Source organism: Bombina bombina, chromosome 2 (genome assembly GCF_027579735.1).
Source record: "Bombina bombina isolate aBomBom1 chromosome 2, aBomBom1.pri, whole genome shotgun sequence".
Classification (NCBI taxonomy): Eukaryota; Metazoa; Chordata; class Amphibia; order Anura; family Bombinatoridae; genus Bombina; species Bombina bombina.
The window spans coordinates 679,591,466-679,618,991 of record NC_069500.1 but is presented as its reverse complement, the minus strand read 5'-3'; the positions used below and the strand labels follow the sequence as shown (position 1 = coordinate 679,618,991).

Here is a 27,526-nt window from a genome sequence, read left to right as displayed (position 1 = left end):
CATTTATAGACTTATATTTATATGATACAATCATATTCTTATAGGTTCACAGTACAAAGGTTGTATTAAGTATCCTGATATCCGTTATTGTGAAACAGGTATAGTTAAATCTAATCTACAAAATTACCAGTACAGTACCTGAAAACCTAGTATCCTTACTGCCATTGCAAACAAAGGAGTTAATTGCATTGTTTTTTTTTCCGGTGTATGATGGTTTAGGGCACATGATTGAGATTTGAGAATGAATTTAAGGGTTTTGGATTATGGTGATTAAGGGTTGAATTGTTTTTAAGGCGCTATTTGACTGGGGGTCTTAAGTTTAATGGCTCTGTTTTAGTGCACTGCATAGGATTTAAACTTTTACCTAGTGATTTAGCACATATTCTCCAAATGTTAATAGTGGGGGATAAGCCAGCCAGAAGCTACACTTTCCTGCAGAATATGTACGTCTGCTCTTATTTTGACTCTCATACATGCTTTGTAAGTGGGTGCCCCCTTGTGAAAAAAAAATCCCCCCCCCGATAATTTGTTCTGGAGTCGACCCTGCATTAATGTCTAAACCGTTGGCAACAAAACGTGAGTACAACCCTAAGTGGAAATGTCCAAATTGGGCCCAATTAGCCATTTTCCCTCCCTGGTGTCATGTGACTCGTTAGTGTTACAAGGTCTCAGGTGTGAATGGGGAGCAGGTGTGTTAAATTTGGTGTTATCGCTCTCACACTCTCTCATACTGGTCACTGGAAGTTCAACATGGCACCTCATGGCAAAGAACTCTCTGAGGATGTGAAAAAAAGAATTGTTGCACTACATAAAGATGGCCTAGGCTATAAGAAGATTGCCAAGACCCTGAAACTGAGCTGTAGCATGATGGGCAATACCATACAGCGGTTTCACAGAACAGGTCTCGCCATGGTCGACCAAAGAAGTTGAGTGCATGTGCTCTGCATCATATCCAGAGGTTGTCTTTGAGAAACAGACGTATGCCAGCATTGCTGCAGAGTGCTTCCAGCATTGCTGCAGAGGTTGGGGGTCAGCCTGTCAGTGCTCAGACCATACGCCGCACACTGCATCAAATTAGTCTGCATGGCTGTTGTCCCAGAAGGAAGTCTCTTCTAAAGATGATGCACAAGAAAGCCCGCAAACAGTTTGCTGAAGACAAGCAGACTAAGGACATGGATTACTGGAACAATGTCCTGTGGTCCAATGAGACCAAGATAAACTTATTTGGTTCAGATGGTGTCAAGCGTGGGTGGCGACAACCAGGTGAGGAGTACAAAGACAAGTGTGTCTTGCCTACAGCCAAGCATGGTGGTGGGAGTGTCATGGTCTGGGCCTGCATGAGTGCTGCCGGCACTGGGGAGCTACAGTTCACTGAGGGAACTATGAATGTCAACATGTACTGTGAAATACTGAAGCAGAGCATGATCCCCCTCCCTTCAGAGATTGGGCCACAGGGCAGTATTCCGACATGATAACGACCCCAAACACACCTCCAAGACGACCACTGCCTTGCTAAAGAAGCTGTGGGTAAAGGTGATGGACTGACCAAGCATGTCTCCAGACCTAAACCCTATTGAGCACCTGAGGGGCATTCTCAAACAGAAGGTGGGGGAGCGCAAGGTCTCGAACATCCGCCAGCTCCGTAATGTCGTCATGGAGGAGTGGAAGAGGCAGTGCTGGAAAATAATGGTGGCCACACAAAATATTGACCCTTTGGGCCCAATTTGTATATTTCCACTTAGGGGTGTGCTCAATTTTGTTGCCAACGGTTTAGACATGGGCTGTGTTGAGCTATTTTGAGGGGACAGCAAATTTACACTGTTATACAGGATGTACACTTACTACTTTACATTGCAGCTAAGTGTCATTTCTTCAGTGTTGTCACATGCAAAGATATAATAAAACATTTACAAAAATTTGAGGGGTATACTCACTTTTGTGGGATATTGTACACACACACACACACACACACAGGCAAACCTTGTTTTATTGCGCTTTGCGGATATTGCGCTTTTTAAAAATTGAAGGTTTGTGGCAATCCTGTGTCGAGCAAGTATATTGCCGCCATTTTTCCAACATATATACACATATAAACACATGAATACAACACATATATACACACCACCAGCAAAAAGATTATGATTCACTGAAGGCTCAGATTATGGTTAGAATTTTTTTTTTAGCAATAAAGTATTTTTTAATTAAGGTATGTACATTGTTTTTAAGACATGATGCTATTGCCATTTAAAATAATTATTATCGCTTCCTTCTCTCTCAAGTCTCTCCACTCCCTCCTCTCTTCAATCTCCCTTTTTCCCCACTTTTCTCTCAGGCCATGTCTTCTCTTTACACTTTCTTCTCCCTCTCTCATATCTTTCTTCTCTCTCTCCACTCTCTCTTAAAGGGACAATGAATCCAATTTTTTTCTTTTGTGATTCAGATAGAGCAATTTTAAGCAACGTTCTAATTTACTCCTATTAGCAAATGTTCTTCATTCTCTTGGTATCTTTATTTGAAAAGCAAGAATGTAAATTTAGATGCCGGCCTTTTTTGGTGAACAACCTGGTTTGTTCTTGCTGATTGGTGGATGCATTCATCCACCAATAAACGAGTGCTATCCAGAGTTCTGGACTTTCTTTTTCAAATAAAGATAGCAAGAGAACGAAAAAAAATTGATAATAGAGTAAATTAGAAAGTTGCTTAAAATTGCATGCTCTATCTGAATCACAAAAGAAAAGATTGGGTTCAGTATTCCTTTAACTCTATATTCTTCTACAATTTAACTTTTCTTCTCCAATTTCTCTCTCTCTGCCCCTGTTTACCCTCTAAGAATTAACAGTTTAAGCACTAATGGGGTCCCTCCAACCCTAGAGGAATAACATATCCTTGCCCTTTCATAGCTATATAATATCTTTTTAGATCATATTTTTAGCATGTAGCCCAAAATGTGTGTTTCTCAATGCTTCAATAGGAGTGTACATTTTGCAAATACAATAACTAACTTATAACACATCACCAGACTTTGGACACTCACTAACTTTCAATTGCCACCATTCAATTATCACTCGCCAAAGGCTAGTGGGCGAGTGAAAATGTTGAGCCCTGTAATAGACTACAGTTTAGTGTAAAACAGAATTTATGTTTACCTGATAAATTACTTTCTCCAACGGTGTGTCCGGTCCACGGCGTCATCCTTACTTGTGGGATATTCTCTTCCCCAACAGGAAATGGCAAAGAGCCCAGCAAAGCTGGTCACATGATCCCTCCTAGGCTCCGCCTACCCCAGTCATTCGACCGACGTTAAGGAGGAATATTTGCATAGGAGAAACCATATGTTACCGTGGTGACTGTAGTTAAAGAAAATAAATTATCAGACCTGATTAAAAAAACCAGGGCGGGCCGTGGACCGGACACACCGTTGGAGAAAGTAATTTATCAGGTAAACATAAATTCTGTTTTCTCCAACATAGGTGTGTCCGGTCCACGGCGTCATCCTTACTTGTGGGAACCAATACCAAAGCTTTAGGACACGGATGAAGGGAGGGAGCAAATCAGGTCACCTAAATGGAAGGCACCACGGCTTGCAAAACCTTTCTCCCAAAAATAGCCTCAGAAGAAGCAAAAGTATCAAATTTGTAAAATTTAGAAAAAGTGTGCAGTGAAGACCAAGTCGCTGCCTTACATATCTGATCAACAGAAGCCTCGTTCTTGAAGGCCCATGTGGAAGCCACAGCCCTAGTGGAGTGAGCTGTGATTCTTTCAGGAGGCTGCCGTCCGGCAGTCTCATAAGCCAATCGGATAATGCTTTTAATCCAGAAGGAGAGAGAGGTAGAAGTTGCTTTTTGACCTCTCCGTTTACCAGAATAAACAACAAACAAAGACAAAGTTTGTCTGAAATCCTTAGTAGCTGCTAAGTAAAATTTGAGAGCACGAACTACATCCAAGTTGTGCAACAAACGTTCCTTCTTTGAAACTGGATTAGGACACAAAGAAGGCACAACTATCTCCTGGTTAATGTTTTTGTTAGAAACAACTTTTGGAAGAAAACCAGGTTTAGTACGCAAAACCACCTTATCTGCATGGAACACCAGATAAGGAGAAGAACACTGCAGAGCAGAAAATTCTGAAACTCTTCTAGCAGAAGAAATTGCAACCAAAAACAAAACTTTCCAAGATAATAACTTAATATCAACGGAATGTAAGGGTTCAAACGGAACCCCCTGAAGAACTGAAAGAACTAGGTTGAGACTCCAAGGAGGAGTCAAAATTTTGTAAACAGGCTTGATTCTAACCAGAGCCTGAACAAAGGCTAGAACATCTGGCACAGCTGCCAGCTTTTTGTGAAGTAACACAGACAAGGCAGAAATCTGTCCCATCAAGGAACTTGCAGATAATCCTTTTTCCAATCCTTCTCGAAGGAAGGATAGACTCTTAGGAATCTTAACCTTGTCCCAAGGGAATCCTGCAGATTCACACCAACAGATATACCAAATTATGTGGTAATTTTTCTGGTTACAGGCTTTCAGGCCTGAACAAGAGTATTAATAACAGAATCTGAGAACCCTCGCTTTGATAAGATCAAGCGTTCAATCTCCAAGCAGTCAGCTGGAGTGGGTCGAACGGACCTAGAACAAGAAGGTCTCTCAAAGGTAGCTTCCATGGTGGAGCCGATGACATATTCACCAGATCTGCATACCAAGTCCTGCGTGGCCACGCAGGAGCTATCAAAATCACCGACGCCCTCTCCTGATTGATCCTGGCTACCAGCCTGGGGATGAGAGGAAACGGCGGGAACACATAAGCTAGTTTGAAGGTCCAAGGTGCTACTAGTGCATCCACTAGAGCCGCCTTGGGATCCCTGGATCTGTACCCGTAGTAAGGAACTCTGAAGTTCTGACGAGAGGCCATCAGATCCATGTCTGGAATGCCCCACGGTTGAGTGACTTGGGCAAAGATTTCCGGATGGAGTTCCCACTCCCCCGGATGCAATGTCTGACGACTCAGAAAATCCGCTTCCCAATTTTCCACTCCTGGGATGTGGATAGCAGACAGGTGGCAGGAGTGAGACTCCGCCCATAGAATGATTTTGGTCACTTCTTCCATCGCTAGGGAACTCCTTGTTCCCCCCTGATGGTTGATGTATGAACTTGGCCCTCGCTAGCTGAGGCCAAGCTTTGAGAGCATTGAATATCGCTCTCAGTTCCAGAATATTTATCGGTAGAAAAGATTCTACCCGAGACCAAAGACCCTGAGCTTTCAGGGATCCCCAGACCGCGCCCCAGCCCATCAGACTGGCGTCGGTCGTGACAATGACCCACTCTGGTCTGCGGAAGGTCATCCCTTGTGACAGGTTGTCCAGGGACAGCCACCAACGGAATGAGTCTCTGGTCCTCTGATTTACTTGTATCTTCGGAGACAAGTCTGAATAGTCCCCATTCCACTGACTGAGCATGAACAGTTGTAATGGTCTTAGATGAATGCGCACAAAAGGAACTATGTCCATTGCCGCTACCATCAAACCTATCACTTCCATGCACTGCGCTATGGAAGGAAGAGGAACGGAATGAAGTATCCGACAAGAGTCTAGAAGTTTTGTTTTTCTGGCTTCTGTCAGAAAAATCCTCATTTCTAAGGAGTCTATTATAGTTCCCAAGAAGGGAACCCTCGTTGACGGAGATAGAGAACTCTTTTCCACGTTCACTTTCCATCCGTGAGATCTGAGAAAGGCCAGGACAATGTCCGTGTGAGCCTTTACTTGAGGAAGGGACGACGCTCGAATCAGAATGTCGTCCAAGTAAGGTACTACAGCAATGCCCCTTGGTCTTAGCACCGCCAGAAGGGACCCTAGTACCTATGAGAAAATCCTAGGAGCAGTGGCTAATCCGAAAGAAAATGCCACGAACTGGAAATACTTGTCCAGGAATGCAAACCTTAGGAACCGATGATGTTCCTTGTGGATAGGAATATGTAGATACGCATCCTTGAAATCCACCTTGGTCATGAATTGACCTTCCTGGATGGAAGGAAGAAGTGTTCGAATGGTTTCCATCTTGAACGATGGAACCTTGAGAAACTTGTTCAAGATCTTGAGATCTAAGATTGGTCTGAACGTTCCCTCTTTTTTGGGAACTATGAACAGATTGGAGTAGAACCCCATCCCTTGTTCTCCTAATGGAACAGGATGAATCACTCCCATTTTTAGCAGGTCTTCTACCCAATGTAAGAATGCCTGTCTTCTTATGTGGTCTGAAGACAACTGAGACCTGTGGAACCTCCCCCTTGGAGGAAGCCCCTTGAACTCCAGAGAATAACCTTGGGAGACTATTTCTAGCGCCCAAGGATCCAGAACATCTCTTTCCCAAGCCTGAGCGAAGAGAGAGAGTCTGCCCCCCACCAGATCCGGTCCCGGATCGGGGCCCCGCATTTCATGCTGTCTTGGTAGCAGTGGCAGGTTTCCTGGCCTGCTTTCCTTTGCTCCAGCCTTGCATAGGTCTCCAGGCTGGATTGGCTTGAGAAGTATTACCTTCCTGCTTAGAGGACGTAGCCCTTGGGGCTGATCCGTTTCTGCGAAAGGGACGAAACTTAGGTTTATTCTTGGTCTTGAAAAGACCTATCCTGAGGAAGGGCGTGGCCCTTGCCCCCAGTGATATCAGAGATAATCTCTTTCAAGTCAGGGCCAAAGAGTGTTTTCCCCTTGAAAGGAATGTCAAGCAATTTGTTCTTGGAAGACGCATCCGCTGCCCAAGATTTTAACCAAAGCGCTCTGCGCCACAATAGCAAACCCAGAATTTTTTCGCCGCTAACCTAGCCAATTGCAAGGTGGCGTCTAGGGTGAAAGAATTAGCCAATTTAAGAGCACGAATTCTGTCCATAATCTCCTCATAAGAAGAAGAATTACTAATAATCGCCTTTCCTAGCTCATCAAACTAGAAACACGCGGCTGCAGTGACAGGGACAATGCATGCAATTGGTTGTAGAAGGGAACCTTGCTGAACAAACATCTTTAGCAGACCTTCTAATTTTTTATCCATAGGATCTTGGAAAGCACAACTATCTTCTATGGGTATAGTGGCGCGCTTGTGTAGAGTAGAAACCGCCCCCTCGACCTTGGGGACTGTCTGCCATCAGTCCTTTCTGGGGTCGACTATAGGAAAACAATTTTATAAATATGGGGGGAGGTACTAAAGGTATACCGGGCCTGTCCCATTCTTTACTAACAATGTACGCCACCCGCTTGGATATAGGAAAAGCTTCGGGGGGCCCCGGGGCCTCTAAGAACTTTTCCATTTTACATAGTGGTTCTGGAATGACCAGATAATCACAATCATCCAAATTGGATAACACCTCCTTAAGCAGAGCGCGGAGATGTTCCAACTTAAATTTAAAAGTAATCACATCAGGTTCAGCTTGTTGAGAAATGTTTCCTGAATCTGAAATTTCTCCCTCAGACAAAACCTCCCTGGCCCCCTCAGACTGGTGTAGGGGCCCTTCAGAAACCATATCATCAGCGTTCTCATGCTCTACAGAATTTTCTAAAACAGAGCAGTCGCGCTTTCGCTGATAAGTGGGCATATTGGCTAAAATGTTTTTGATAGAATTATCCATTACAGCCGTTAAATGTTGCATAGTAAGGAGTATTGGCGCACTAGATGTACTAGGGGCCTCCTGTATGGGCAAGACTGGTGTAGACGAAGGAGGGGATGATGCAGTACCATGCTTACTCCCCTCACTTGAGGAATCATCTTGGGCATCATTTTTACTAAAATTTTTTATGACATAAAATACATATAGTTAAATGAGAAGGAACCTTGGTTTCCCCACAGTCAGAACACAATCTATCTGGTAGTTCAGACATGTTAAACAGGCATAAACTTGATAACAAAGCACAAAAAACGTTTTAAAATAAAACCGTTACTGTCACTTTAAATTTTAAACTAAACACACTTTATTATTGCAATTGCGAAAAAGTATGAAGGAATTGTTCAAAATTCACCAAAATTTCACCACAGTGTCTTAAAGCCTTAAAAGTATTGCACACCAAATTTGGAAGCTTTATCCCTTAAAATAACGGAACCGGAGCCGTTTTTATATTTAACCCCTTTACAGTCCCTGGAATCTGCTTTGCTGAGACCCAACCAAGCCCAAAGGGGAATACGATACCAAATGATGCCTTCAGAAAGACTTTTCTATGTATCAGAGCTCCACACACATGCAGCTGCATGCCATGCTGTCCTCAAAAACAAGTGCGCCATACTGGCGCGAAAATGAGGCTCTGACTATGATTAGGGAAAGCCCCTAAAGAATAAGGTGTCTAAAACAGTGCCTGCCGATATAATCATATCAAAATACCCAGAATAAATGATTCCTCAAGGCTAAATATGTGTTAATAATGAATCGATTTAGCCCAGAAAAAGTCTACAGTCTTAATAAGCCCTTGTGAAGCCCTTATTTACTATCTTAATAAACATGGCTTACCGGATCCCATAGGGAAAATGACAGCTTCCAGCATTACATCGTCTTGTTAGAATGTGTCATACCTCAAGCAGTAAGAGACTGCACACTGTTCCCCCAACTGAAGTTAATTGCTCTCAACAGTCCTGTGTGGAACAGCCATGGATTTTAGTTACGGTGCTAAAATCATTTTCCTCATACAAACAGAAATCTTCATCTCTTTTCTGTTTCTGAGTAAATAGTACATACCAGCACTATTTTAAAATAACAAACTCTTGATTGAATAATAAAAACTACAGTTAAACACTAAAAAACTCTAAGCCATCTCCGTGGAGATGTTGCCTGTACAACGGCAAAGAGAATGACTGGGGTAGGCGGAGCCTAGGAGGGATCATGTGACCAGCTTTGCTGGGCTCTTTGCCATTTCCTGTTGGGGAAGAGAATATCCCACAAGTAAGGATGACGCCGTGGACCGGACACACCTATGTTGGAGAAATATAACTTTTATATGCACTGGGAAACAAAAAAATAGTGTGACTCACCTTATTGCGTTGGTCACAAGTATGCATGTATATATAAATACACACACACATAGCAATACCAGAAAATATAGGAAATATATACACAAAATATAAAAAAAAAACTACAATTTTCAGAACAAAATAGCTTCTTCAGGCAAAAGTCTATTTAGTGCGACCTCCCCCCTTGGCACTAAGCACATCTTGAATTCTTTTGGGGATACTGTGCAGAAGTTTTCTGAAGAAATCTGGTATATTATACCAGGCTTCTTTCAGTACTTCCCAGAGTTCTTCTTTAGATTTAGGTTGTCTTTTTTTTTTTTATTATTTATTTCTCTGTCCAGGTGATCCCATACTGCCTCTATAATATTCAGGTCTGGACAGGTTTGGAGGTCATTCCATGTCAGTGTTTTATCATCTGTTTTTCTCTCCAAATATGATTTCACTTGTGCTTGGGATCTTTATTATGCTGAAAAATAAAACCATTCCTAATCAGGCGCTTTCCAGAAGGAATGGCACGATGAATAAAAACCTGTCTGTACTTTTCAGCATTCATGATCCCATCAATTCGGACAATATCACCAACACCACTGGCAGAAATGCAGCCCTAAACCAGGGAAGATCTTCCACCATGTTTCACTGAAGGCCGCAAGCACTCATTCTTCAATCTCTCTCCAACTCTTCTTTTCACATATTGTCGACGATTGGACACAAAAATGTTAAACTTGTATTCATCACTCCATAATACTCTTTTCCACTGATCTTCATTCCAATCTTTGTGAGATTTAGCATATCTTAGCCTTTTCACGCTGTTTCCCTTCCGAAAAGTGGTTTCTTGGCTACTACAACAAAGACCATTCCTGATCCAGCTTCTTTGGACTGTAGAAGGGTCAACTTGGCATCCCGATAAAGTTGCTAGATGCTGAGCCACGTCCTTGCTGGACCTCTTCCAGTCTCTCAAAAAAGAAACTCTGAGAAACTTCTCATCAGATTTTGAAAGTTTTCTTGGTCTTCCAGTGCTTTTTTTTGTCCTTGACCTCTCCTGAGTCTTTAAATGTATTTATAACAGATTGAATACCATATCTTGAGTATCCAGTTTGTTTGCCGATTTCCCTTTGAGAATGGCCTTGCAGGTGCAAAAGTAAGATTTTATGTCAAATTCTGTGATCTTCGGCCTTTTGAATAGAATGATGTGATTGAAAGATGGTCTTATTAGCAAGCTTCCCATTAATTAAACCCTAATTGTACACAGCAGACACGATTACATAAGTTACAACATGGCAGTTTCCATTGTTTTATAGACACTAAAACTTTTTGCTTATTTTGTCAATATTTAAACAACTAATGAAACTTTAAAAAATACATCTGTGTGTTATTCTCAAATAAATTGTTTCTTTGAATTAATCATTCTATCTAGCATTTAGTGTTTAATGTCCCTTTAACGTTTGGGAGGAATTGAGAACCCTGCTTATAAAATAGCAACCAGCTTTTGCAGAGGATCTATAAGTCGGGTTTAACCCTCTCTATACTGATATCCCTGCATGTAACAGACACTATGAAGAAGAATATGCACAGATACCGATATAAAAATCTAGTATAAAACCTTTTAAAAACTTAATTAAAAGCTCCCAATTTAGCAGTGTTGAAACTGTTAGGCTGTGACAACAACTGAAAGTGACTGAGAGCAGACCCTCCCCCTCCCATGCATATGAAAAAAAACATAACAGTAGCAAGCAGGAGTCTGTATACATCCATATACATCTAAAACTTTGGGGCTTGGTTAAAAGAAAATAAGTAAAACTACACATTTTTAAAAATAACACTGCCAGGTGGGCTATATAAATGGATCATCTAGAAATCATTTATGCAAAGAAAAATAGAATGTATAGTGTCCCTTTAATGTCCCCACATGGGTCCTTTTCTTGTGTGCAATGGGATTGTCGGCACTCTGGGGCCCCAGCAGCCATTACCCACTCATGATAGTGATTCGCATGACTCTGAGACAGAGGAGTTAACATAGATGGAATTGTCCCACAATTCTGAGATGCTTCAAACTAGAATGACTAATATTGATCGGAAAGGCAACACAGTGAGTACCAATTATAGAATGATGGTGTCTTATTGGTGCGCAAATTCTACCCCTGCACATACACTAATCTGCACCCATAAGCAGAAATGAGATAAAACAATATTCAGTATAAGTGTGTGTGTGCGCTATCAGCTATGGGGATATATAATAAGGGATCTGTATATATGGTCTCTAAGCCAGCAGGAATAAAATTGTTATAATAACTACTAAAAATATAATGCAAAACAATTTATTAAAATGACAAACAATATTTTCTAAAAAGCATATATATGACCGGTCATAAAAAACACTACTGCAAATGATGCTTATTGAACTCTAAAATTAATAAGAACACTAAAATCTGGTGAAAGGATGAGTACCTCTTCTTGCAATAAAAAGTAAATATTGCGTACTACCTGGTGTAAAAAAATGCTTAATATACAAATAGTACATGCATACTACAAAAGGCAATATCCTTATTCTAAATGAACAAATGGTCCATGTAAACTTGAAAATTCAATGCAAGCTAGAAAAGGCAATATCCTTATATTACGTGCTAGTATCCTTATATTGCGTGGCAGCTAAAGTTAATTCTATTAACCAGACGTGTATCACTTAATCTGTATATCAGTTGCAACTGCGTATCAAAGGTGTGAACTTATCTTCACCGGATGTCAGAGTTCTAATATGCATTAAAAATATCTCTGTCCTTGGTAGTCGCCAGTAGTTCTAGCGTTTCTGAAAAAAGAAGAAAGAACCGTGTATGCCTACCGCACTACAGGGCTGCTACACCTCTCCGTGCCTACCTGTTCTACTCTGAGTGTAATCCGTTCACTCCCGGTAAGGCACAGGTGTCCGTACAGCTCCTGTGTAGTCGGTGACGTCACAGAAAGTAGATCCGTCCTGTGCAATGATCTTTAACTCTGCGCAGAGTTTTGTAGAGATGATGCGAAGTGGAACTACTTTCGCATCATCTCTACAAAACTCTGTATTCCATAGGAATATTAGTACATTTAGCAAGAGTAGAAATAGCCCCATCAACCTTAGGGACTTTTCCCAAAACTCTAATTTAGCCACTGGCAAAGGATACAACTTTTTAAACCTTGAAGAAGGAACAAAAGAAGTACCAGGCTTAGACCATTCCTTAGCAATCACATCAGAAATAGCATCAGGAACAGAAAAAACCTCAGGAGTAGTCACAGAAGGTTTATAGACAGAACTTAAACGTTTACTGGATTTATTATCAAGAGGACCAGACTCCTCAATATCCAAAGTTATCAACACTTCTTTTAACAAAGAACGAATATACTCAATCTTAAAAAGATAAGATGATTTATCAGTGTCAATGTCTGAAGTAGGATCTTCTGAATCATAGAGATCCTTATCAGAGGAGGATATATCAGTATGTTGCCGGTCATTACAAATTTCATCAGTATTATGAGAATTTTTAAAAGACCTTTTACGTTTATTTGAAGGCGGTATAGCAGCCATAGCCGTCTGTATTGCATCAGCAATATAATTTTTCATATCAAAAGGGATATCCTGTACTTTAGATGTTGAAGGAACAACAGATACTGTACTAGCACTAATATAAACCTTTTCTGCATGCATAAGCTTATCATGACAACGGACATACTACAGCTGGAGATATAATCTCCACTAGCTTACAACAAATACACTTAGCTTTGGTAGAACTGTGTTCAGGCATCTGAGACAGGATCATATTGAGACATCTTGTAAAATGTAAAAAAAAAACAACAACATTTAAACAGAAATATCTTAATTTCCACATATAGCAGTTTCAGGAATGGGAAAAAATTGGCAAAAAAAGCAAATAGCATAGCCCTCTGAGCATAAAGAAGGCAAGGAGCATATAGGAAGTGAGGTAAAATAAAAAAAAATTTTTTGGCGCCAAGTATGACGCACGACGCAAAAGGAAGTTGATAATTTTTTTGGCGCCAACAAACATCCGGTAACGATGCAACTCGTGTCATAAACACAATTTCGCGCCAAACAACCTAGCGTCAACTAAGACACAGGAGATTACGAACTTGCGTCACTACAGACGCACATTCGCGCCAAAAAAATTATCTCGCCAAGAATGACGCAATAAATAACAGCATTTTGCACTCTTGCAAGCCTAATTTGCCCGCAAGTTTTTTTAAAGAAAAAACAAGTCAAATAAAAAAAGGCTATACCCCAGGTAAGACAAACTTCCTAAAACATGATTCCTATAGCGAAACTGCCAGACTGCAAAGGGAAATACACATATACCTGACTCATGGTAAAATACATATATTTAAAACTTTATACATAAAGCGTCAAACTATAGCTGAGAGTGTCTTAAATAATGATACATACTTACCGAAAGACATCCATCCACATATAGCCAAACCAGTACTGAAAGCTATCAGCAGCGGTAATGGTATATAAGAGTATATCGTCCAACTGAAAAGGGAGGTAGAAGATGAATCCCTACGACTGATAACAGAGAACCCTTGAAAAGATTTCCCACGAGGGAAACCATAAAATTAAATAGGTGATACTCTCTTCACATCCCTCTGACAAACACTGTACCCTGAGAGGAATTGGGCTTTAGAATGCTTAGAAGCGCTTATCAAAGAAGAAATCATAAAAAACAAGCACAAACTTACTTCACCACCTCCATAGGAGGCAAAGTTTGTAAAACTGAATTGTGGGTGTGGTGAGCGGTGTATTTATAGGCATTTTGAGGTTTGGGAAACTTTGCCCCTCCTGGTAGGATTGTATATCCCATACGTCACTAGCTAATGGACTCTTGCCAATTACATGAAAGAAAAACATAATTTATGTAAGAACTTACCTGATAAATTCATTTCTTTCATATTAGCAAGAGTCCATGAGCTAGTGACGTATGGGATATACATTCCTACCAGGAGGGGCAAAGTTTCCCAAACCTCAAATGCCTATAAATACACCCCTCACCACACCCACAAATCAGTTTAACGAATAGCCAAGAAGTGGGGTGATAAGAAAAAAGTGCGAAAGCATAAAAAATAAGGAATTGGAATAATTGTGCTTTACACAAAAAAATCATAACCACCATAAAAAGGGTGGGCCTCATGGACTCTTGCTAATATGAAAGAAATGAATTTATCAGGTAAGTTCTTACATAAATTATGTTTTCTTTCATGTAATTAGCAAGAGTCCATGAGCTAGTGACGTATGGGATAATGACTACCCAAGATGTGGATCTTCCACGCAAGAGTCACTAGAGAGGGAGGGATAAAATAAAGACAGCCAATTCCGCTGAAAATAATCCACACCCAAAACAAAGTTTAAATCTTATAATGAAAAAAACTGAAATTATAAGCAGAAGAATCAAACTGAAACAGCTGCCTGAAGTATTTTTCTACCAAAAACTGCTTCAGAAGAAGAAAACACATCAAAATGGTAGAATTTAGTAAAAATATGCAAAGAAGATCAAGTTGCTGCTTTGCAAATCTGATCAACCGAAGCTTCATTCCTAAACGCCCAGGAAGTAGAAACTGACCTAGTAGAATGAGCTGTAATCCTTTGAGGCAGAGTTTACCCGACTCGACATAAGCATGATGAATTAAAGATTTCAACCAAGATGCCAAAGAAATGGCAGAGGCCTTCTGACCTTTCCTAGAACTGGAAAAGATAACAAAAAGACTAGAAGTCTTTCGGAAAATCTTAGTAGCTTCAACATAACATTTCAAAGCTCTAACTACATCCAAAGAATGCAGTGAACTCTCCTTAGAATTCTTAGGATTAGGACAAAATGAAGGAACTACAATTTCTCTACTAATGTTGTTAGAATTCACAACCTTAGGTAAAAATTTAAAAGAAGTTCGCAACACCTCCTTATCCTGATGAAAAATCAGAAAAGGAGACTCACAAGAAAGAGCAGATAATTCAGAAACTCTTCTAGCAGAAGAGATGGCCAAAAGAAACAAAACTTTCCAAGAAAGTAATTTAATGTCCAGAGAATGCATAGGTTCAAACGGAGGAGCTTGAAGAGCCCCCAGAACCAAATTCAAACTCCAAGGAGGAGAAATAACAAGTTTTATACGAACCAAAGCTTGTACAAAAAAATAAAAATCAGGAAAAAACTTTCTGTGAAAAAGAACAGAAAGAGCAAAGATTTGTCCTTTTAAGGAACTTGCAGACAAAACTTATCCAAACCATCCTGAAGAAACTGTAAAATTCTAGGAATTCTAAAAGAATGCCAAGAAAAATGATGAGAAAAACACCAAAAAATGCAAGTCTTCCAGACTCGATAATATATCATCCTAGATACAGATTTACGAGCCTGCAACATAGTATTAATTACGGAGTCAGAGAAAACCTCTATGACTGAGAATCAAGCGTTCCATCTCCATACTTTCAATTTAAGGATTTGAGATCCTGATGGAAAAAAAGGACCTTGTGATAGAAGGTCTGGTCTTAACGGAAGAGTCCATGGATGGCAAGGAGCCATCCGGACAAGATCCGCATACCAAAACCTGTGAGGCCATGCTGGAGCCACCAGCAGAATAAACGAACGCTCCTTTAGAATTTTGGAAATCACTCTTGAAAGAAGAACTAGAGGCGGAAAGATATAGCAGGATGATATTTCCAAGGAAGTGACAATGCATCCACTGCTTCCGCCTGAGGATCCCTGGATCTGGACAGATACCTGGGAAGCTTCTTGTTTAGATGAGAAGCCATCAGATCTATTTCTGGAAGTCCCCATATTTGAACAATCTGAAGAAATACCTCTGGGTGAAGAGACCATTCGCCCGGATGTAGCATTTGGCGACTGAGATAATCCGCTTCCCAATTGTCTATACCTGGGATATGAACCGCAGAAATTAGACAGGGGCTGGATTTCACCCATACAAGTATTCGAGATACTTCCTTTATAGCCAGAGGACTGTGAGTCCCTCTTGATGATTGACATATGCCACATTTGTGACATTGGCCGTCTGTAAATAAATGAACGACTCTCTCTTTAGAAGAGGCCACGACTGAAGAGCTCTGAAAATTGCATGGAGTTCCAAAATGTTGATTGGAAATCTCACCACCTGAGATTCCCAAACCCCTTGTGCTGTCAGAAACCCCCATACAGCTCCCCAACCTGTCAGACTTGCATCTGTTGAGATCACAGTCCAGGTTGGAAGAACAAAAGAAGCCCCCTGAACAAAACGATGGTGGTCTGTACCACGTCAGAGGGTGTCGAACAATCGGTTTTAAAGATATTAAATGAGATATCTTTGTATAATCCTTGCACCACTGGTTCAGCATACAGAGCTGTAGAGGTCGCATGTGAAAATGAGCAAAGGGGAACACGTCCAATGCAGCAGTCATAAGAACCTAGAATTTCCATGCATAAGGCTACCGAAGGGAATGATTGAGACTGAAGGTTTCGATAAGCTGAAACCAAATTCAGACGTCTCTTGTCCGACAGAGACAGAGTCATGGACACTGAATCTATCTGGAAACCTAAAAAAGGTTACTCTTGTCTGAGGAATCAACAAACTGATTGGTTAATTGATCCTCCAACCATGTTCTTGAAGAAACAACACTCATAAAAAGCTGGAAAGGATCTTTCCATTGAAAATGAGCAAAGGAAATTGAATCCAATGCTGTTAAAACTTCTATGCATATATAGCAACTGAAGGAAAAATTAGAGACTAAAGGTACCGACAGACGGAACCCAATACAAATTGTCCCTTGTCCGATAGAGACAAAGACAGTGACATAAACCATCTGGAAACCTAAAAAAGGTGACCCTTACGTGAGGAATCAAGAACTTTTGAAAAAAAGATCCTCTAACTATGTCCTGAAGAGCAAGTGAATCATATGAGAGTCCGCATTCTCAGGAAATAATCTGAATGAAAACAGAAAAATGAAAAAACATAATTTATGTAAGAACTTACCTGATAAATTCATTTCTTTCATATTAGCAAGAGTCCATGAGCTAGTGACGTATGGGATATACATTCCTACCAGGAGGGGCAAAGTTTCCCAAACCTCAAAATGCCTACAAATACACCCCTCACCACACCCACAAATCAGTTTAACGAATAGCCAAGAAGTGGGGTGATAAGAAAAAAGTGCGAAAGCATAAAAAATAAGGAATTGGAATAATTGTGCTTTATACAAAAAAATCATAACCACCACAAAAAAGGGTGGGCCTCATGGACTCTTGCTAATATGAAAGAAATGAATTTATCAGGTAAGTTCTTACATAAATTATGTTTTCTTTCATGTAATTAGCAAGAGTCCATGAGCTAGTGACGTATGGGATAATGACTACCCAAGATGTGGATCTTTCCACGCAAGAGTCACTAGAGAGGGAGGGATAAAATAAAGACAGCAAATTCCTGCTGAAAATAATCCACACCCAAAATAAAGTTTAATGAAAAACATAAACAGAAGATTCAAACTGAAACCGCTGCCTGAAGTACTTTTCTACCAAAAACTGCTTCAGAAGAAGAAAATACATCAAAATGGTAGAATTTAGTAAAAGTATGCAAAGAGGACCAAGTTGCTGCTTTGCAAATCTGATCAACCGAAGCTTCATTCCTAAACGCCCAGGAAGTAGAAACTGACCTAGTAGAATGAGCTGTAATCCTTTGAGGCGGAGTTTTACCCGACTCGACATAGGCATGATGAATTAAAGATTTCAACCAAGATGCCAAAGAAATGGCAGAAGCTTTCTGGCCTTTTCTAGAACCGGAAAAGATAACAAATAGACTAGAAGTCTTTCGGAAAGACTTAATAGCTTCAACATAATATTTCAAAGCTCTAACAACATCCAAAGAATGCAACGATTTCTCCTTAGAATTCTTAGGATTAGGACATAATGAGGGAACCACAATTTTTCTACTAATGTTGTTGGAATTCACAACCTTAGGTAAAAATTCAAAAGAAGTTCGCAACACCGCCTTATCCTGATGAAAAATCAGAAAAGGAGACTCACAAGAAAGAGCAGATAATTCAGAGACTCTTCTGGCAGAAGAGATCGCCAAAAGGAACAAAACTTTCCAAGAAAGTAATTTAATGTCCAATGAATGCATGGGTTCAAAAGGAGGAGCTTGAAGAGCCCCCAGAACCAAATTCAAACTCCAAGGAGGAGAAATTGACTTAATGACAGGTTTGATACGAACCAAAGCTTGTACAAAACAATGAATATCAGGAAGATTAGCAATCTTTCTGTGAAAAAGAACAGAAAGAGCAGAGATTTGTCCTTTCAAAGAACTTGCGGACAAACCTTTATCTAAACCATCCTGAAGAAACTGTAAAATTCTCGGAATTCTAAAAGAATGCCAAGAAAAATGATGAAAAAGACACCAAGAAATATAAGTCTTCCAGACTCTATAATATATCTCTCTAGATACAGATTTATGAGCCTGTAACATAGTATTAATCACAGAGTCAGAGAAAACTCTTTGACCAAGAATCAAGCGTTCAATCTCCATACCTTTAAATTTAAGGATTTGAGATCCTGATGGAAAAAAGGACCTTGCGACAGAAGGTCTGGTCTTAACGGAAGAGTCCACGGACGGCAAGAGGCCATCCGGACAAGATCCGCATACCAAAACCTGTGAGGCCATGCCGGAGCTACCAGCAGAACAAACGAGCATTCCTTCAGAATCTTGGAGATTACTCTTGGAAGAAGAACTAGAGGCGGAAAGATATAGGCAGGATGATACTTCCAAGGAAGTGATAATGCATCCACTGCCTCCGCCTGAGGATCCCGGGATCTGGACAGATACCTGCTAAGTTTCTTGTTTAGATGAGACGCCATCAGATCTATTTCTGGAAGTTCCCACATTTGAACAATCTGAAGAAATACCTCTGGGTGAAGAGACCATTCGCCCGGATGCAACGTTTGGCGACTGAGATAATCCGCTTCCCAATTGTCTATACCTGGGATATGAACCGCAGAGATTAGACAGGAGCTGGATTCCGCCCAAACCAGAATTCGAGATACTTCTTTCATAGCCAGAGGACTGTGAGTCCCTCCTTGATGATTGATGTATGCCACAGTTGTGACATTGTCTGTCTGAAAACAAATGAACGATTCTCTCTTCAGAAGAGGCCAAGACTGAAGAGCTCTGAAAATTGCACGGAGTTCCAAAATATTGATCGGTAATCTCACCTCCTGAGATTCCCAAACTCCTTGTGCCGTCAGAGATCCCCACACAGCTCCCCAACCTGTAAGACTTGCATCTGTTGAAATTACAGTCCAGGTCGGAAGAACAAAAGAAGCCCCCTGAATTAAACGATGGTGATCTGTCCACCACGTTAGAGAGTGTCGTACAATCGGTTTTAAAGATATTAATTGAGATATCTTTGTGTAATCCCTGCACCATTGATTCAGCATACAGAGCTGAAGAGGTCGCATGTGAAAACGAGCAAAGGGGATCGCGTCCGATGCAGCAGTCATAAGACCTAGAATTTCCATGCATAAGGCTACCGAAGGGAATGATTGTGACTGAAGGTTTCGACAAGCTGAAATCAATTTTAGACGTCTCTTGTCTGTCAAAGACAGAGTCATGGACACTGAATCTATCTGGAAACCCAGAAAGGTTACCCTTGTTTGAGGAATCAATGAACTTTTTAGTGAATTGATCCTCCAACCATGATCTTGAAGAAACAACACAAGTCGATTCGTATGAGATTCTGCTAAATGTGAAGACTGAGCAAGTACCAAGATATCGTCCAAATAAGGAAATACCACAATACCCTGTTCTCTGATTACAGACAGAAGGGCACCGAGAACCTTTGTAAAAATTCTTGGAGCTGTAGCTAGGCCAAACGGCAGAGCCACAAACTGGTAATGCTTGTCCAGGAAAGAGAATCTCAGGAACTGATAATGATCTGGATGAATCGGAATATGCAGATATGCATCCTGTAAATCTATTGTGGACATATAATGCCCTTGTTGAACAAAAGGCAAGATAGTCCTTACAGTTACCATTTTGAACGTTGGTATCCTTACATAACGATTAAATATTTTTAGATCCAGAACTGGTCTGAAGGAATTCTCCTTCTTTGGTACAATGAAGAGATTCGAATAAAACCCCAGCCCCTGTTCCAGAACTGGAACTGGCAAAATTACTCCAGCCAACTCTAGATCTGAAACACATTTCAGAAATGCTTGAGCTTTCACTGGATTTACTGGGACACGGGAAAGAAAAAATCTCTTTGCAGGAGGTCTTATCTTGAAACCAATTCTGTACCCTTCTGAAACAATGTTCTGAATCCAAAGATTGTGAACAGAATTGATCCAAATTTCTTTGAAAAAACGTAACCTGCACCCTACCAGCTGAGCTGGAATGAGGGCCGCACCTTCATGTGGACTTAGAAGCTGGCTTTGCTTTTCTAGAAGGCTTGGATTTATTCCAGACTGGAGATGGTTTCCAAACTGAAACTGCTCCTGAGGATGAAGGATCAGGCTTTTGTTCTTTGTTGAAACGAAAGGAACGAAAACGATTATTAGCCCTGTTTTTACCCTTAGATTTTTTATCCTGTGGTAAAAAAGTTCCTTTCCCACCAGTAACAGTTGAGATAATAGAATCCAACTGAGAACCAAATAATTTGTTACCCTGGAAAGAAATGGAAAGTAGAGTCGATTTAGAAGACATATCAGCATTCCAAGTTTTAAGCCATAAAGCTCTTCTAGCTAAAATAGCTAGAGACATAAACCTGACATCAACTCTGATAATATCAAAAATGGCATCACAGATAAAATTATTAGCATGTTGAAGAAGAATAATAATATTATGAGAATCATGATCTGTTACTTGTTGCGCTAAAGTTTCCAACCAAAAAGTTGAAGCTGCAGCAACATCAGCCAATGATATAGCAGGTCTCAGAAGATTACCTGAACACAGATAAGCTTTTCTTAGAAAGGATTCAATTTTCCTATCTAAAGGATCCTTAAATGAAGTACCATCTGACGTAGGAATAGTAGTACGTTTAGCAAGGGTAGAAATAGCCCCATCAACTTTAGGGATTTTGTCCCAAAATTCTAATCTGTCAGACGGCACAGGATATAATTGCTTAAAACGTTTAGAAGGAGTAAATGAATTACCCAAATTATTCCATTCTCTGGAAATTACTTCAGAAATAGCACCAGGAACAGGAAAAACTTCTGGAATAACCACAGGAGATTTAAAGACCTTATCTAAACGTTTAGATTTAGTATCAAGAGGACCAGAATCCTCAATTTCTAAAGCAATTAGTACTTCTTTAAGTAAAGAACGAATAAATTCCATTTTAAATAAATATGAAGATTTATCAGCATCAACCTCTGAGACAGAATCCTCTGAACCAGAAGAGTCATTAGAATCAGAATGATGATGTTCATTTAAAAATTCATCTGTATAAAGAGAAGTTTTAAAAGATTTTTTATGTTTACTAGAAGGAGGAATAACAGACATAGCCTTCTTGATGGATTCAGAAACAAAATCTCTTATGTTATCAGGAACACTCTGAACACTAGATGTTGATGGAACTGCAACAGGTAATGGTACATTACTAAAGGAAATATTATCTGCATTAACAAGTTTGTCATGACAATTAATACAAACAACAGCTGGAGGAACAGCTACCAAAAGTTTACAGCAGATACACTTAGCTTTGGTAGTTCCAGCACCAGACAGCGATTTTCCTGAAGTATCTTCTGACTCAGATGCAACGTGAGACATCTTGCAATATGTAAGAGAAAAAACAACATATAAAGCAAAATTGATCAAATTCCTTAAATGACAGTTTCAGGAATGGGAAAAAATGCCAAGGAACAAGCTTCTAGCAACCAGAAGCAAAGAAAAATGAGACTTAAATAATGTGGAGACAAAAGCGACGCCCATATTTTTTAGCGCCAAATAAGACGCCCACATTATTTGGCGCCTAAATGCTTTTGGCGCCAAAAATGAAGCCACATCCGGAACGCCGACATTTTTGGCGCAAAAGAACGTAAAAAATGACGCAACTTCCGGCGACACGTATGACGCCGGAAACAGAAAAGATTTTTTGCGCCAAAAAAGTCTGCGCCAAGAATGACGCAATAAAATGAAGCATTTTCAGCCCCCGCGAGCCTAACAGCCCACAGGGAAAAAAAGTCAAATTTTAAAGGTAAGAAAAATGATCGATTCAAATGCATTATCCCAAATATGAAACTGACTGTCTGAAAATAAGGAATGTTGAACATCCTGAGTCAAGGCAAATAAATGTTTGAATACATATATTTAGAACTTTATTAAAAAAGTTCCCAACCATAGCTTAGAGTGTCACAGAAAATAAGACTTACTTACCCCAGGACACTCATCTACATGTTTGTAGAAAGCCAAACCAGTACTGAAACGAAAATCAGCAGAGGAAATGGTATATATATATATAAGAGTATATCGTCGATCTGAAAAGGGAGGTAAGAGATGAATCTCTACGACTGATAACAGAGAACCTATGAAATAGACCCCGTAGAAGGAGATCATTGAATTCAAACAGGCAATACTCTCCTCACATCCCTCTGACATTCACTGCACGCTGAGAGGAAAACCGGGCTCCAACCTGCTGCGGAGCGCATATCAACGTAGAATCTAGCACAAACTTACTTCACCACCTCCATAGGAGGCAAAGTTTGTAAAACTGATTTGTGGGTGTGGTGAGGGGTGTATTTGTAGGCATTTTGAGGTTTGGGAAACTTTGCCCCTCCTGGTAGGAATGTATATCCCATACGTCACTAGCTCATGGACTCTTGCTAATTACATGAAAGAAATATGCATTTATTGTATCTAATGAAAACAAATAATGCTATCAGTGACCATAAAAAGACAGAATAGTTTGAATAAAACTCCAAAACCTAGTTCCTAAAAAAGGAACTGGAAGAAAAACCCCAGAAGATTCCAGGTCTGAGCAGCGCTTGAACCCCATGGGTGCCCAGCCATGCTACAACAGTATCCAAAATATATAGGACAGAAACACACTTAAAGAAAGTGTTAGCCTTACTGGAATAAAATCAAAGAAATTTGGACAAAATAGAACCAAATAAATTTCAAAGAAGTCTTAACCTGCCCCTTACCAGCCAAGCTGGAATACGGCACGTACATCGCAATATTAGGGAGCTGATTTTGAACCCCAATTATAAACATGTTACTTGGGAAAGAACTCAGGAATTCGTTCCTTAATAAGAACAACCAAACTAGTATAAGCTTAAAGTTTTAGTCTTAGAACTCAATCTTGAAGCCCATAGTAACAGTTAAGAATTGAATCCAATTATAAAACAAATAATTGATTATCTTAGAACAAAAGAAATATGGATTTTCTTTTTTTAAAAATCACAAAATTCTTCTAGCTAAAATAGCTAAAGACATAGATTAACCCTCATTTGCGAATATATTCAATAAAATGAAGAGACAAATGAAATCATTAGCATGATAGTCCAGTTTAAAGGACCAGTCAAAACAGAGGACTTGCAAAATGCAAAACAACAAGACAAATGCAACAGCACCTAGTCTAGTAAATGTTGTCCCTTTAACAATGCTAAAATAAATCATAATCCGATACTTGATCTTAAAGTAAACAGAAAAAATGAAGCAATTGCAATATCACAGGACCAAGAAAAGTACCTGAAACTAAATAATTTTCCATAAATAAGATACAACTATATAAAGGAAAATAAATATTATTTTGCTATAGAAACAATAGCATAATTAGTAGGAGTAGAGATAGCCCCAATAAATTGGAGAACCCTCCAAATTGAATTTAACTGCTGGCAAAGAATATAGTTTAAAACCTTGAAGAAGGAATAAAAGAGAATTCTCAGCCTATTCCATTCCCTAGTATGGGGAATTGGAAAGAAAACCTCTGAAATCACAGAAGAAAAAAGGCAGAAATAGTGTCAGCTAGTCTTAAAGAACTAGTTACCTTAATATCCAAAATAATCAACACCTCTTCAACAAAGAACAAATGTACTTTAATAAAAAAATTATAAAAAAGTAGATTTGTCAATATCTGATGAAGAGAATTTCTGAAAGAGAAAAAATCATCATCAGAGAAGGAAAAATCAGTATGTTGTTGGTCATTTGAAACTTCAATAATTAAAAAAGAAGTGAAAAAGACCTAAAAATTGTATTAGAAGGCACGAAGTCAGACAAAGCCTTAATCAGAAAAAATATTTCTTATAAATCTTCTAAACATTTCTTGTACTTAAGAATGGAAATGTATAAAGCATAAATACTAATGGAATCTGCATGTAAAAGTATATCATAATAACTTATTACAAACCATAGCTAAAGATAAACATTTATAACATTTAAAATAAATGAACTTAGCTTTGGTAGAACTGAAACTCAGTTAAGCATTTTTCCAGAAGTGGCTTCTGACTCAGGGTCACTCGTAGACATCTTGCAATATGTAATAGAAAAAACAATATATAAAGCAAAATCGATCAAATTCCTTAAATGACAGTTTCAGGAATGGGAAAAAATGCTAGTGAACAAGCTTCTAGCAACCAGAAGCAATAATTAATGAGACTTAAATAATGTGGAGACAATAGTGACGCCCATATTTTTTAGCGCCAAAAAAAGACGCCCACATTATTTGGCGCCTAAATGCTTTTGGCGCCAAAAATGACGCCACATCCGGAACGCCGACACTTTTGGCGCAAAAAAACGTCAAAAAAAATGACGCAACTTCCGGCGACACGTATGACGCCGGAAACAGAAAAAAATTTTGCGCCAAAAAAGTCAGCGCCAAGAATGACGCAATAAAATTAAGCATTTTCAGCCCCCGCAAGCCTAATAGCCCACAGGGAAAAAGTCAAATTTTAAGGTAAGAAAAAAATTGATTGATTCATATGCATTATCCCAAATATGAAACTGACTGTCTGAAATAAGGAACGTTGAACATCCTGAGTCAAGGCAAATAAATGTTTGAACACATATATTTAGAACTTTTATATAAAAGTGCCCAACCATAGCTTAGAGTGTCACAGAAAATAAGACTTACTTACCCCAGGACACTCATCTACAAGTAGTAGAAAGCCAAACCAGTACTGAAACGAGAATCAGTAGAGGTAATGGTATATATAAGAGTATATCGTCGATCTGAAAAGGGAGGTAAGAGATGAATCTCTACAACCGATAACAGAGAACCTATGAAATAGACCCCGTAGAAGGAGATCATTGAATTCAAACAGGCAATACTCTCCTCACATCCCTCTGACATTCACTGCACGCTGAGAGGAAAACCGGGCTCCAACCTACTGCAGAGCGCATATCAACGTAGAATCTAGCACAAACTAACTTCAAAGTTTGTAAAACTGATTTGTGGGTGTGGTGAGGGCTGTATTTATAGGCATTTGAGGTTTGGGAAACTTTGCCCCTCCTGGTAGGAATGTATATCCCATACGTCACTAGCTCATGGACTCTTGCTAATTACATGAAAGAAACAGAGAGTGGTTAATTAAAAAAGGAGCCGCCATCCACTCCCATGTTATATAATTATAAAGGTTTACAGTCACCTAGCCTCTGAACATCCAAATAATTTTGCCTTAGTACTACTACCATTCCCATTTTAAAAAAAGCAATATAACACATCACAGCAGGAATTCCAACAGCAAACATGTATCATCCACTTATCCATAACAATTCTAACCTCACAACTTCTATTTTGATCACAAGGTTTGAAAGACAGTCCTCAGGTATAGTTCCAGTATTATCATAAGAAGCATAACTAAACAATGTACTCTCTTCCTAAGCATGTATAATAAATATTGGGTAGCTTAATTTGTTTTAATCCGAAACGGTGACTAAACAATTAATGAAGTGGCTAAAACTAATTCCACAAGTACCTGGTACAGATGCAGGCTTTATGCTCGTTGATGACCTTTTCATAGGCCTTCTGAACTGTGCCAAACCATGTACCACATTTCTCACTTTTGTCCACATAAATTTTCCACTGTGATTACTACTAGGCCATGGACTGAGCAGTACAACCTGAAACAAAAATACAATTAATTGGTCCTAAAATCACTGATATGTTATAAGCTTACATTGGAAGGCAGTTGTCTTCTGCATTTATAAGCAATATCAAATTTAATCTCATGTAATTATACATCATTAAGAATAACATTACTGTTGACCTTGCTACAGAAACTAATATGCACTGCTTATGTGATAAATAGGTCATTGACAATGCATTATGTTGTACAACTAAACACATTTCTACAAATTTCATATATGTAGTCATTTGCTGGTGCTTTCAGTTGTTAAAACTACTGTATTAATGTTCAAGAAAGTAAGTTATATGCTTTGATTATATTAGTTGACTGAAGTGACCTAGATCCTTTTTGCATGTGAAGTTCTGCATACCTTATTATAATAACCATAGGTGATTGCATTCGGTTGTATTTTAGCCCAGTTTTTCATTTCAAACAAGACTTTCACTGCCAGGGCTGGGTTTTCCCAAATTCCACACAGCTGCATAACAACTCGGTAACACACCTAAAGAGAAAAACAAGTGATAAAAAAACAAACTTTCTGCAACTTGTTAGATCCAATCAATCCTGGAGTAAAATAGTTCATAACACCTACATAAAGAAAGCCTTAGACAACACAAATGTGCATTTTGATGCAAAGTTAGGCACATTCAGTTTATGTTAAACATATCACCCCTCGGACACCAGCTTAACACTAAGCTATATTTTGACCTGACAAATGATTAACACTGGAAAACTGTAATGTATTTTAATTACTTGTTTGTTTTTTTTAATAACTGTGCATGGATGTTGTTCTTCAGCTACAGTGAGAGAAGCACAGAGGCGCCACCATGGCCTAGTACCACCAAAACGTGTGTGTAGATGCAGGTAAATGTATATACTCACAAACATGAAGCACCCAGCGGTGCTAGTAGGGCAGACTGGAACTTTGCAGTGGTCCAGCTCACTGAAGACCCTCAGCAGAAATCCAGTCAGAGTTCCTTGGAAAAGCCAGTGGTCAGATGTCTAAGTGGACAAGAGAGGCAAACCAACATGGCACAATATCGTTTGAACAGGGGAAGATTATTATAGCCTGATTAAATAGCCCACAGGAGGCTGAGAAACGAGTTGCTTTGTAATAAAGTATTTTTAATTTTTAACTCTATACACTTGCTGTTGTGGTGTATTACCATATAAACAATTTTGCTTGGAACACTGCATCTTTTTCTGCTGGTTGCTGTGGATGGTGGATTGCCTATGTGTTAACAGTCTACTGGGCGGCTGTGAGGTCCCAGCATGCTGTTATTGCACCTGGAGGTGCATTGTATCCTGTAAGTATAATCTTATGGTTACAATCTTCCCCTGTTCAAACGATATTGTGCCATGTTGGTTTGCCTCTCTTGTCCACTTAGACATATGACCACAGGCTTTTCCAAGGAACTCTGACTGGATTTCTGCTGAGGGTCTTCAGTGAGCTGGACCACTGCGAAGTTCCAGTCTGCCCTACTAGCA

At 39.5% G+C, this 27,526-nt stretch overlaps 1 protein-coding gene across 1 annotated transcript in view; it reads right to left on the bottom strand.

Moving 5' to 3' along the window:
* The window catches only part of DENND4C (DENN domain containing 4C), a 474,079-nt gene that overhangs the window by 192,671 nt on the left and 253,882 nt on the right, over positions 1–27,526 (bottom strand). Inside the window, 2 exon segments of the mRNA XM_053702651.1 lie at positions 25,889–26,033; positions 26,409–26,540. Of these exon segments, the coding sequence (XP_053558626.1) occupies positions 25,889–26,033; positions 26,409–26,540 (277 nt within the window).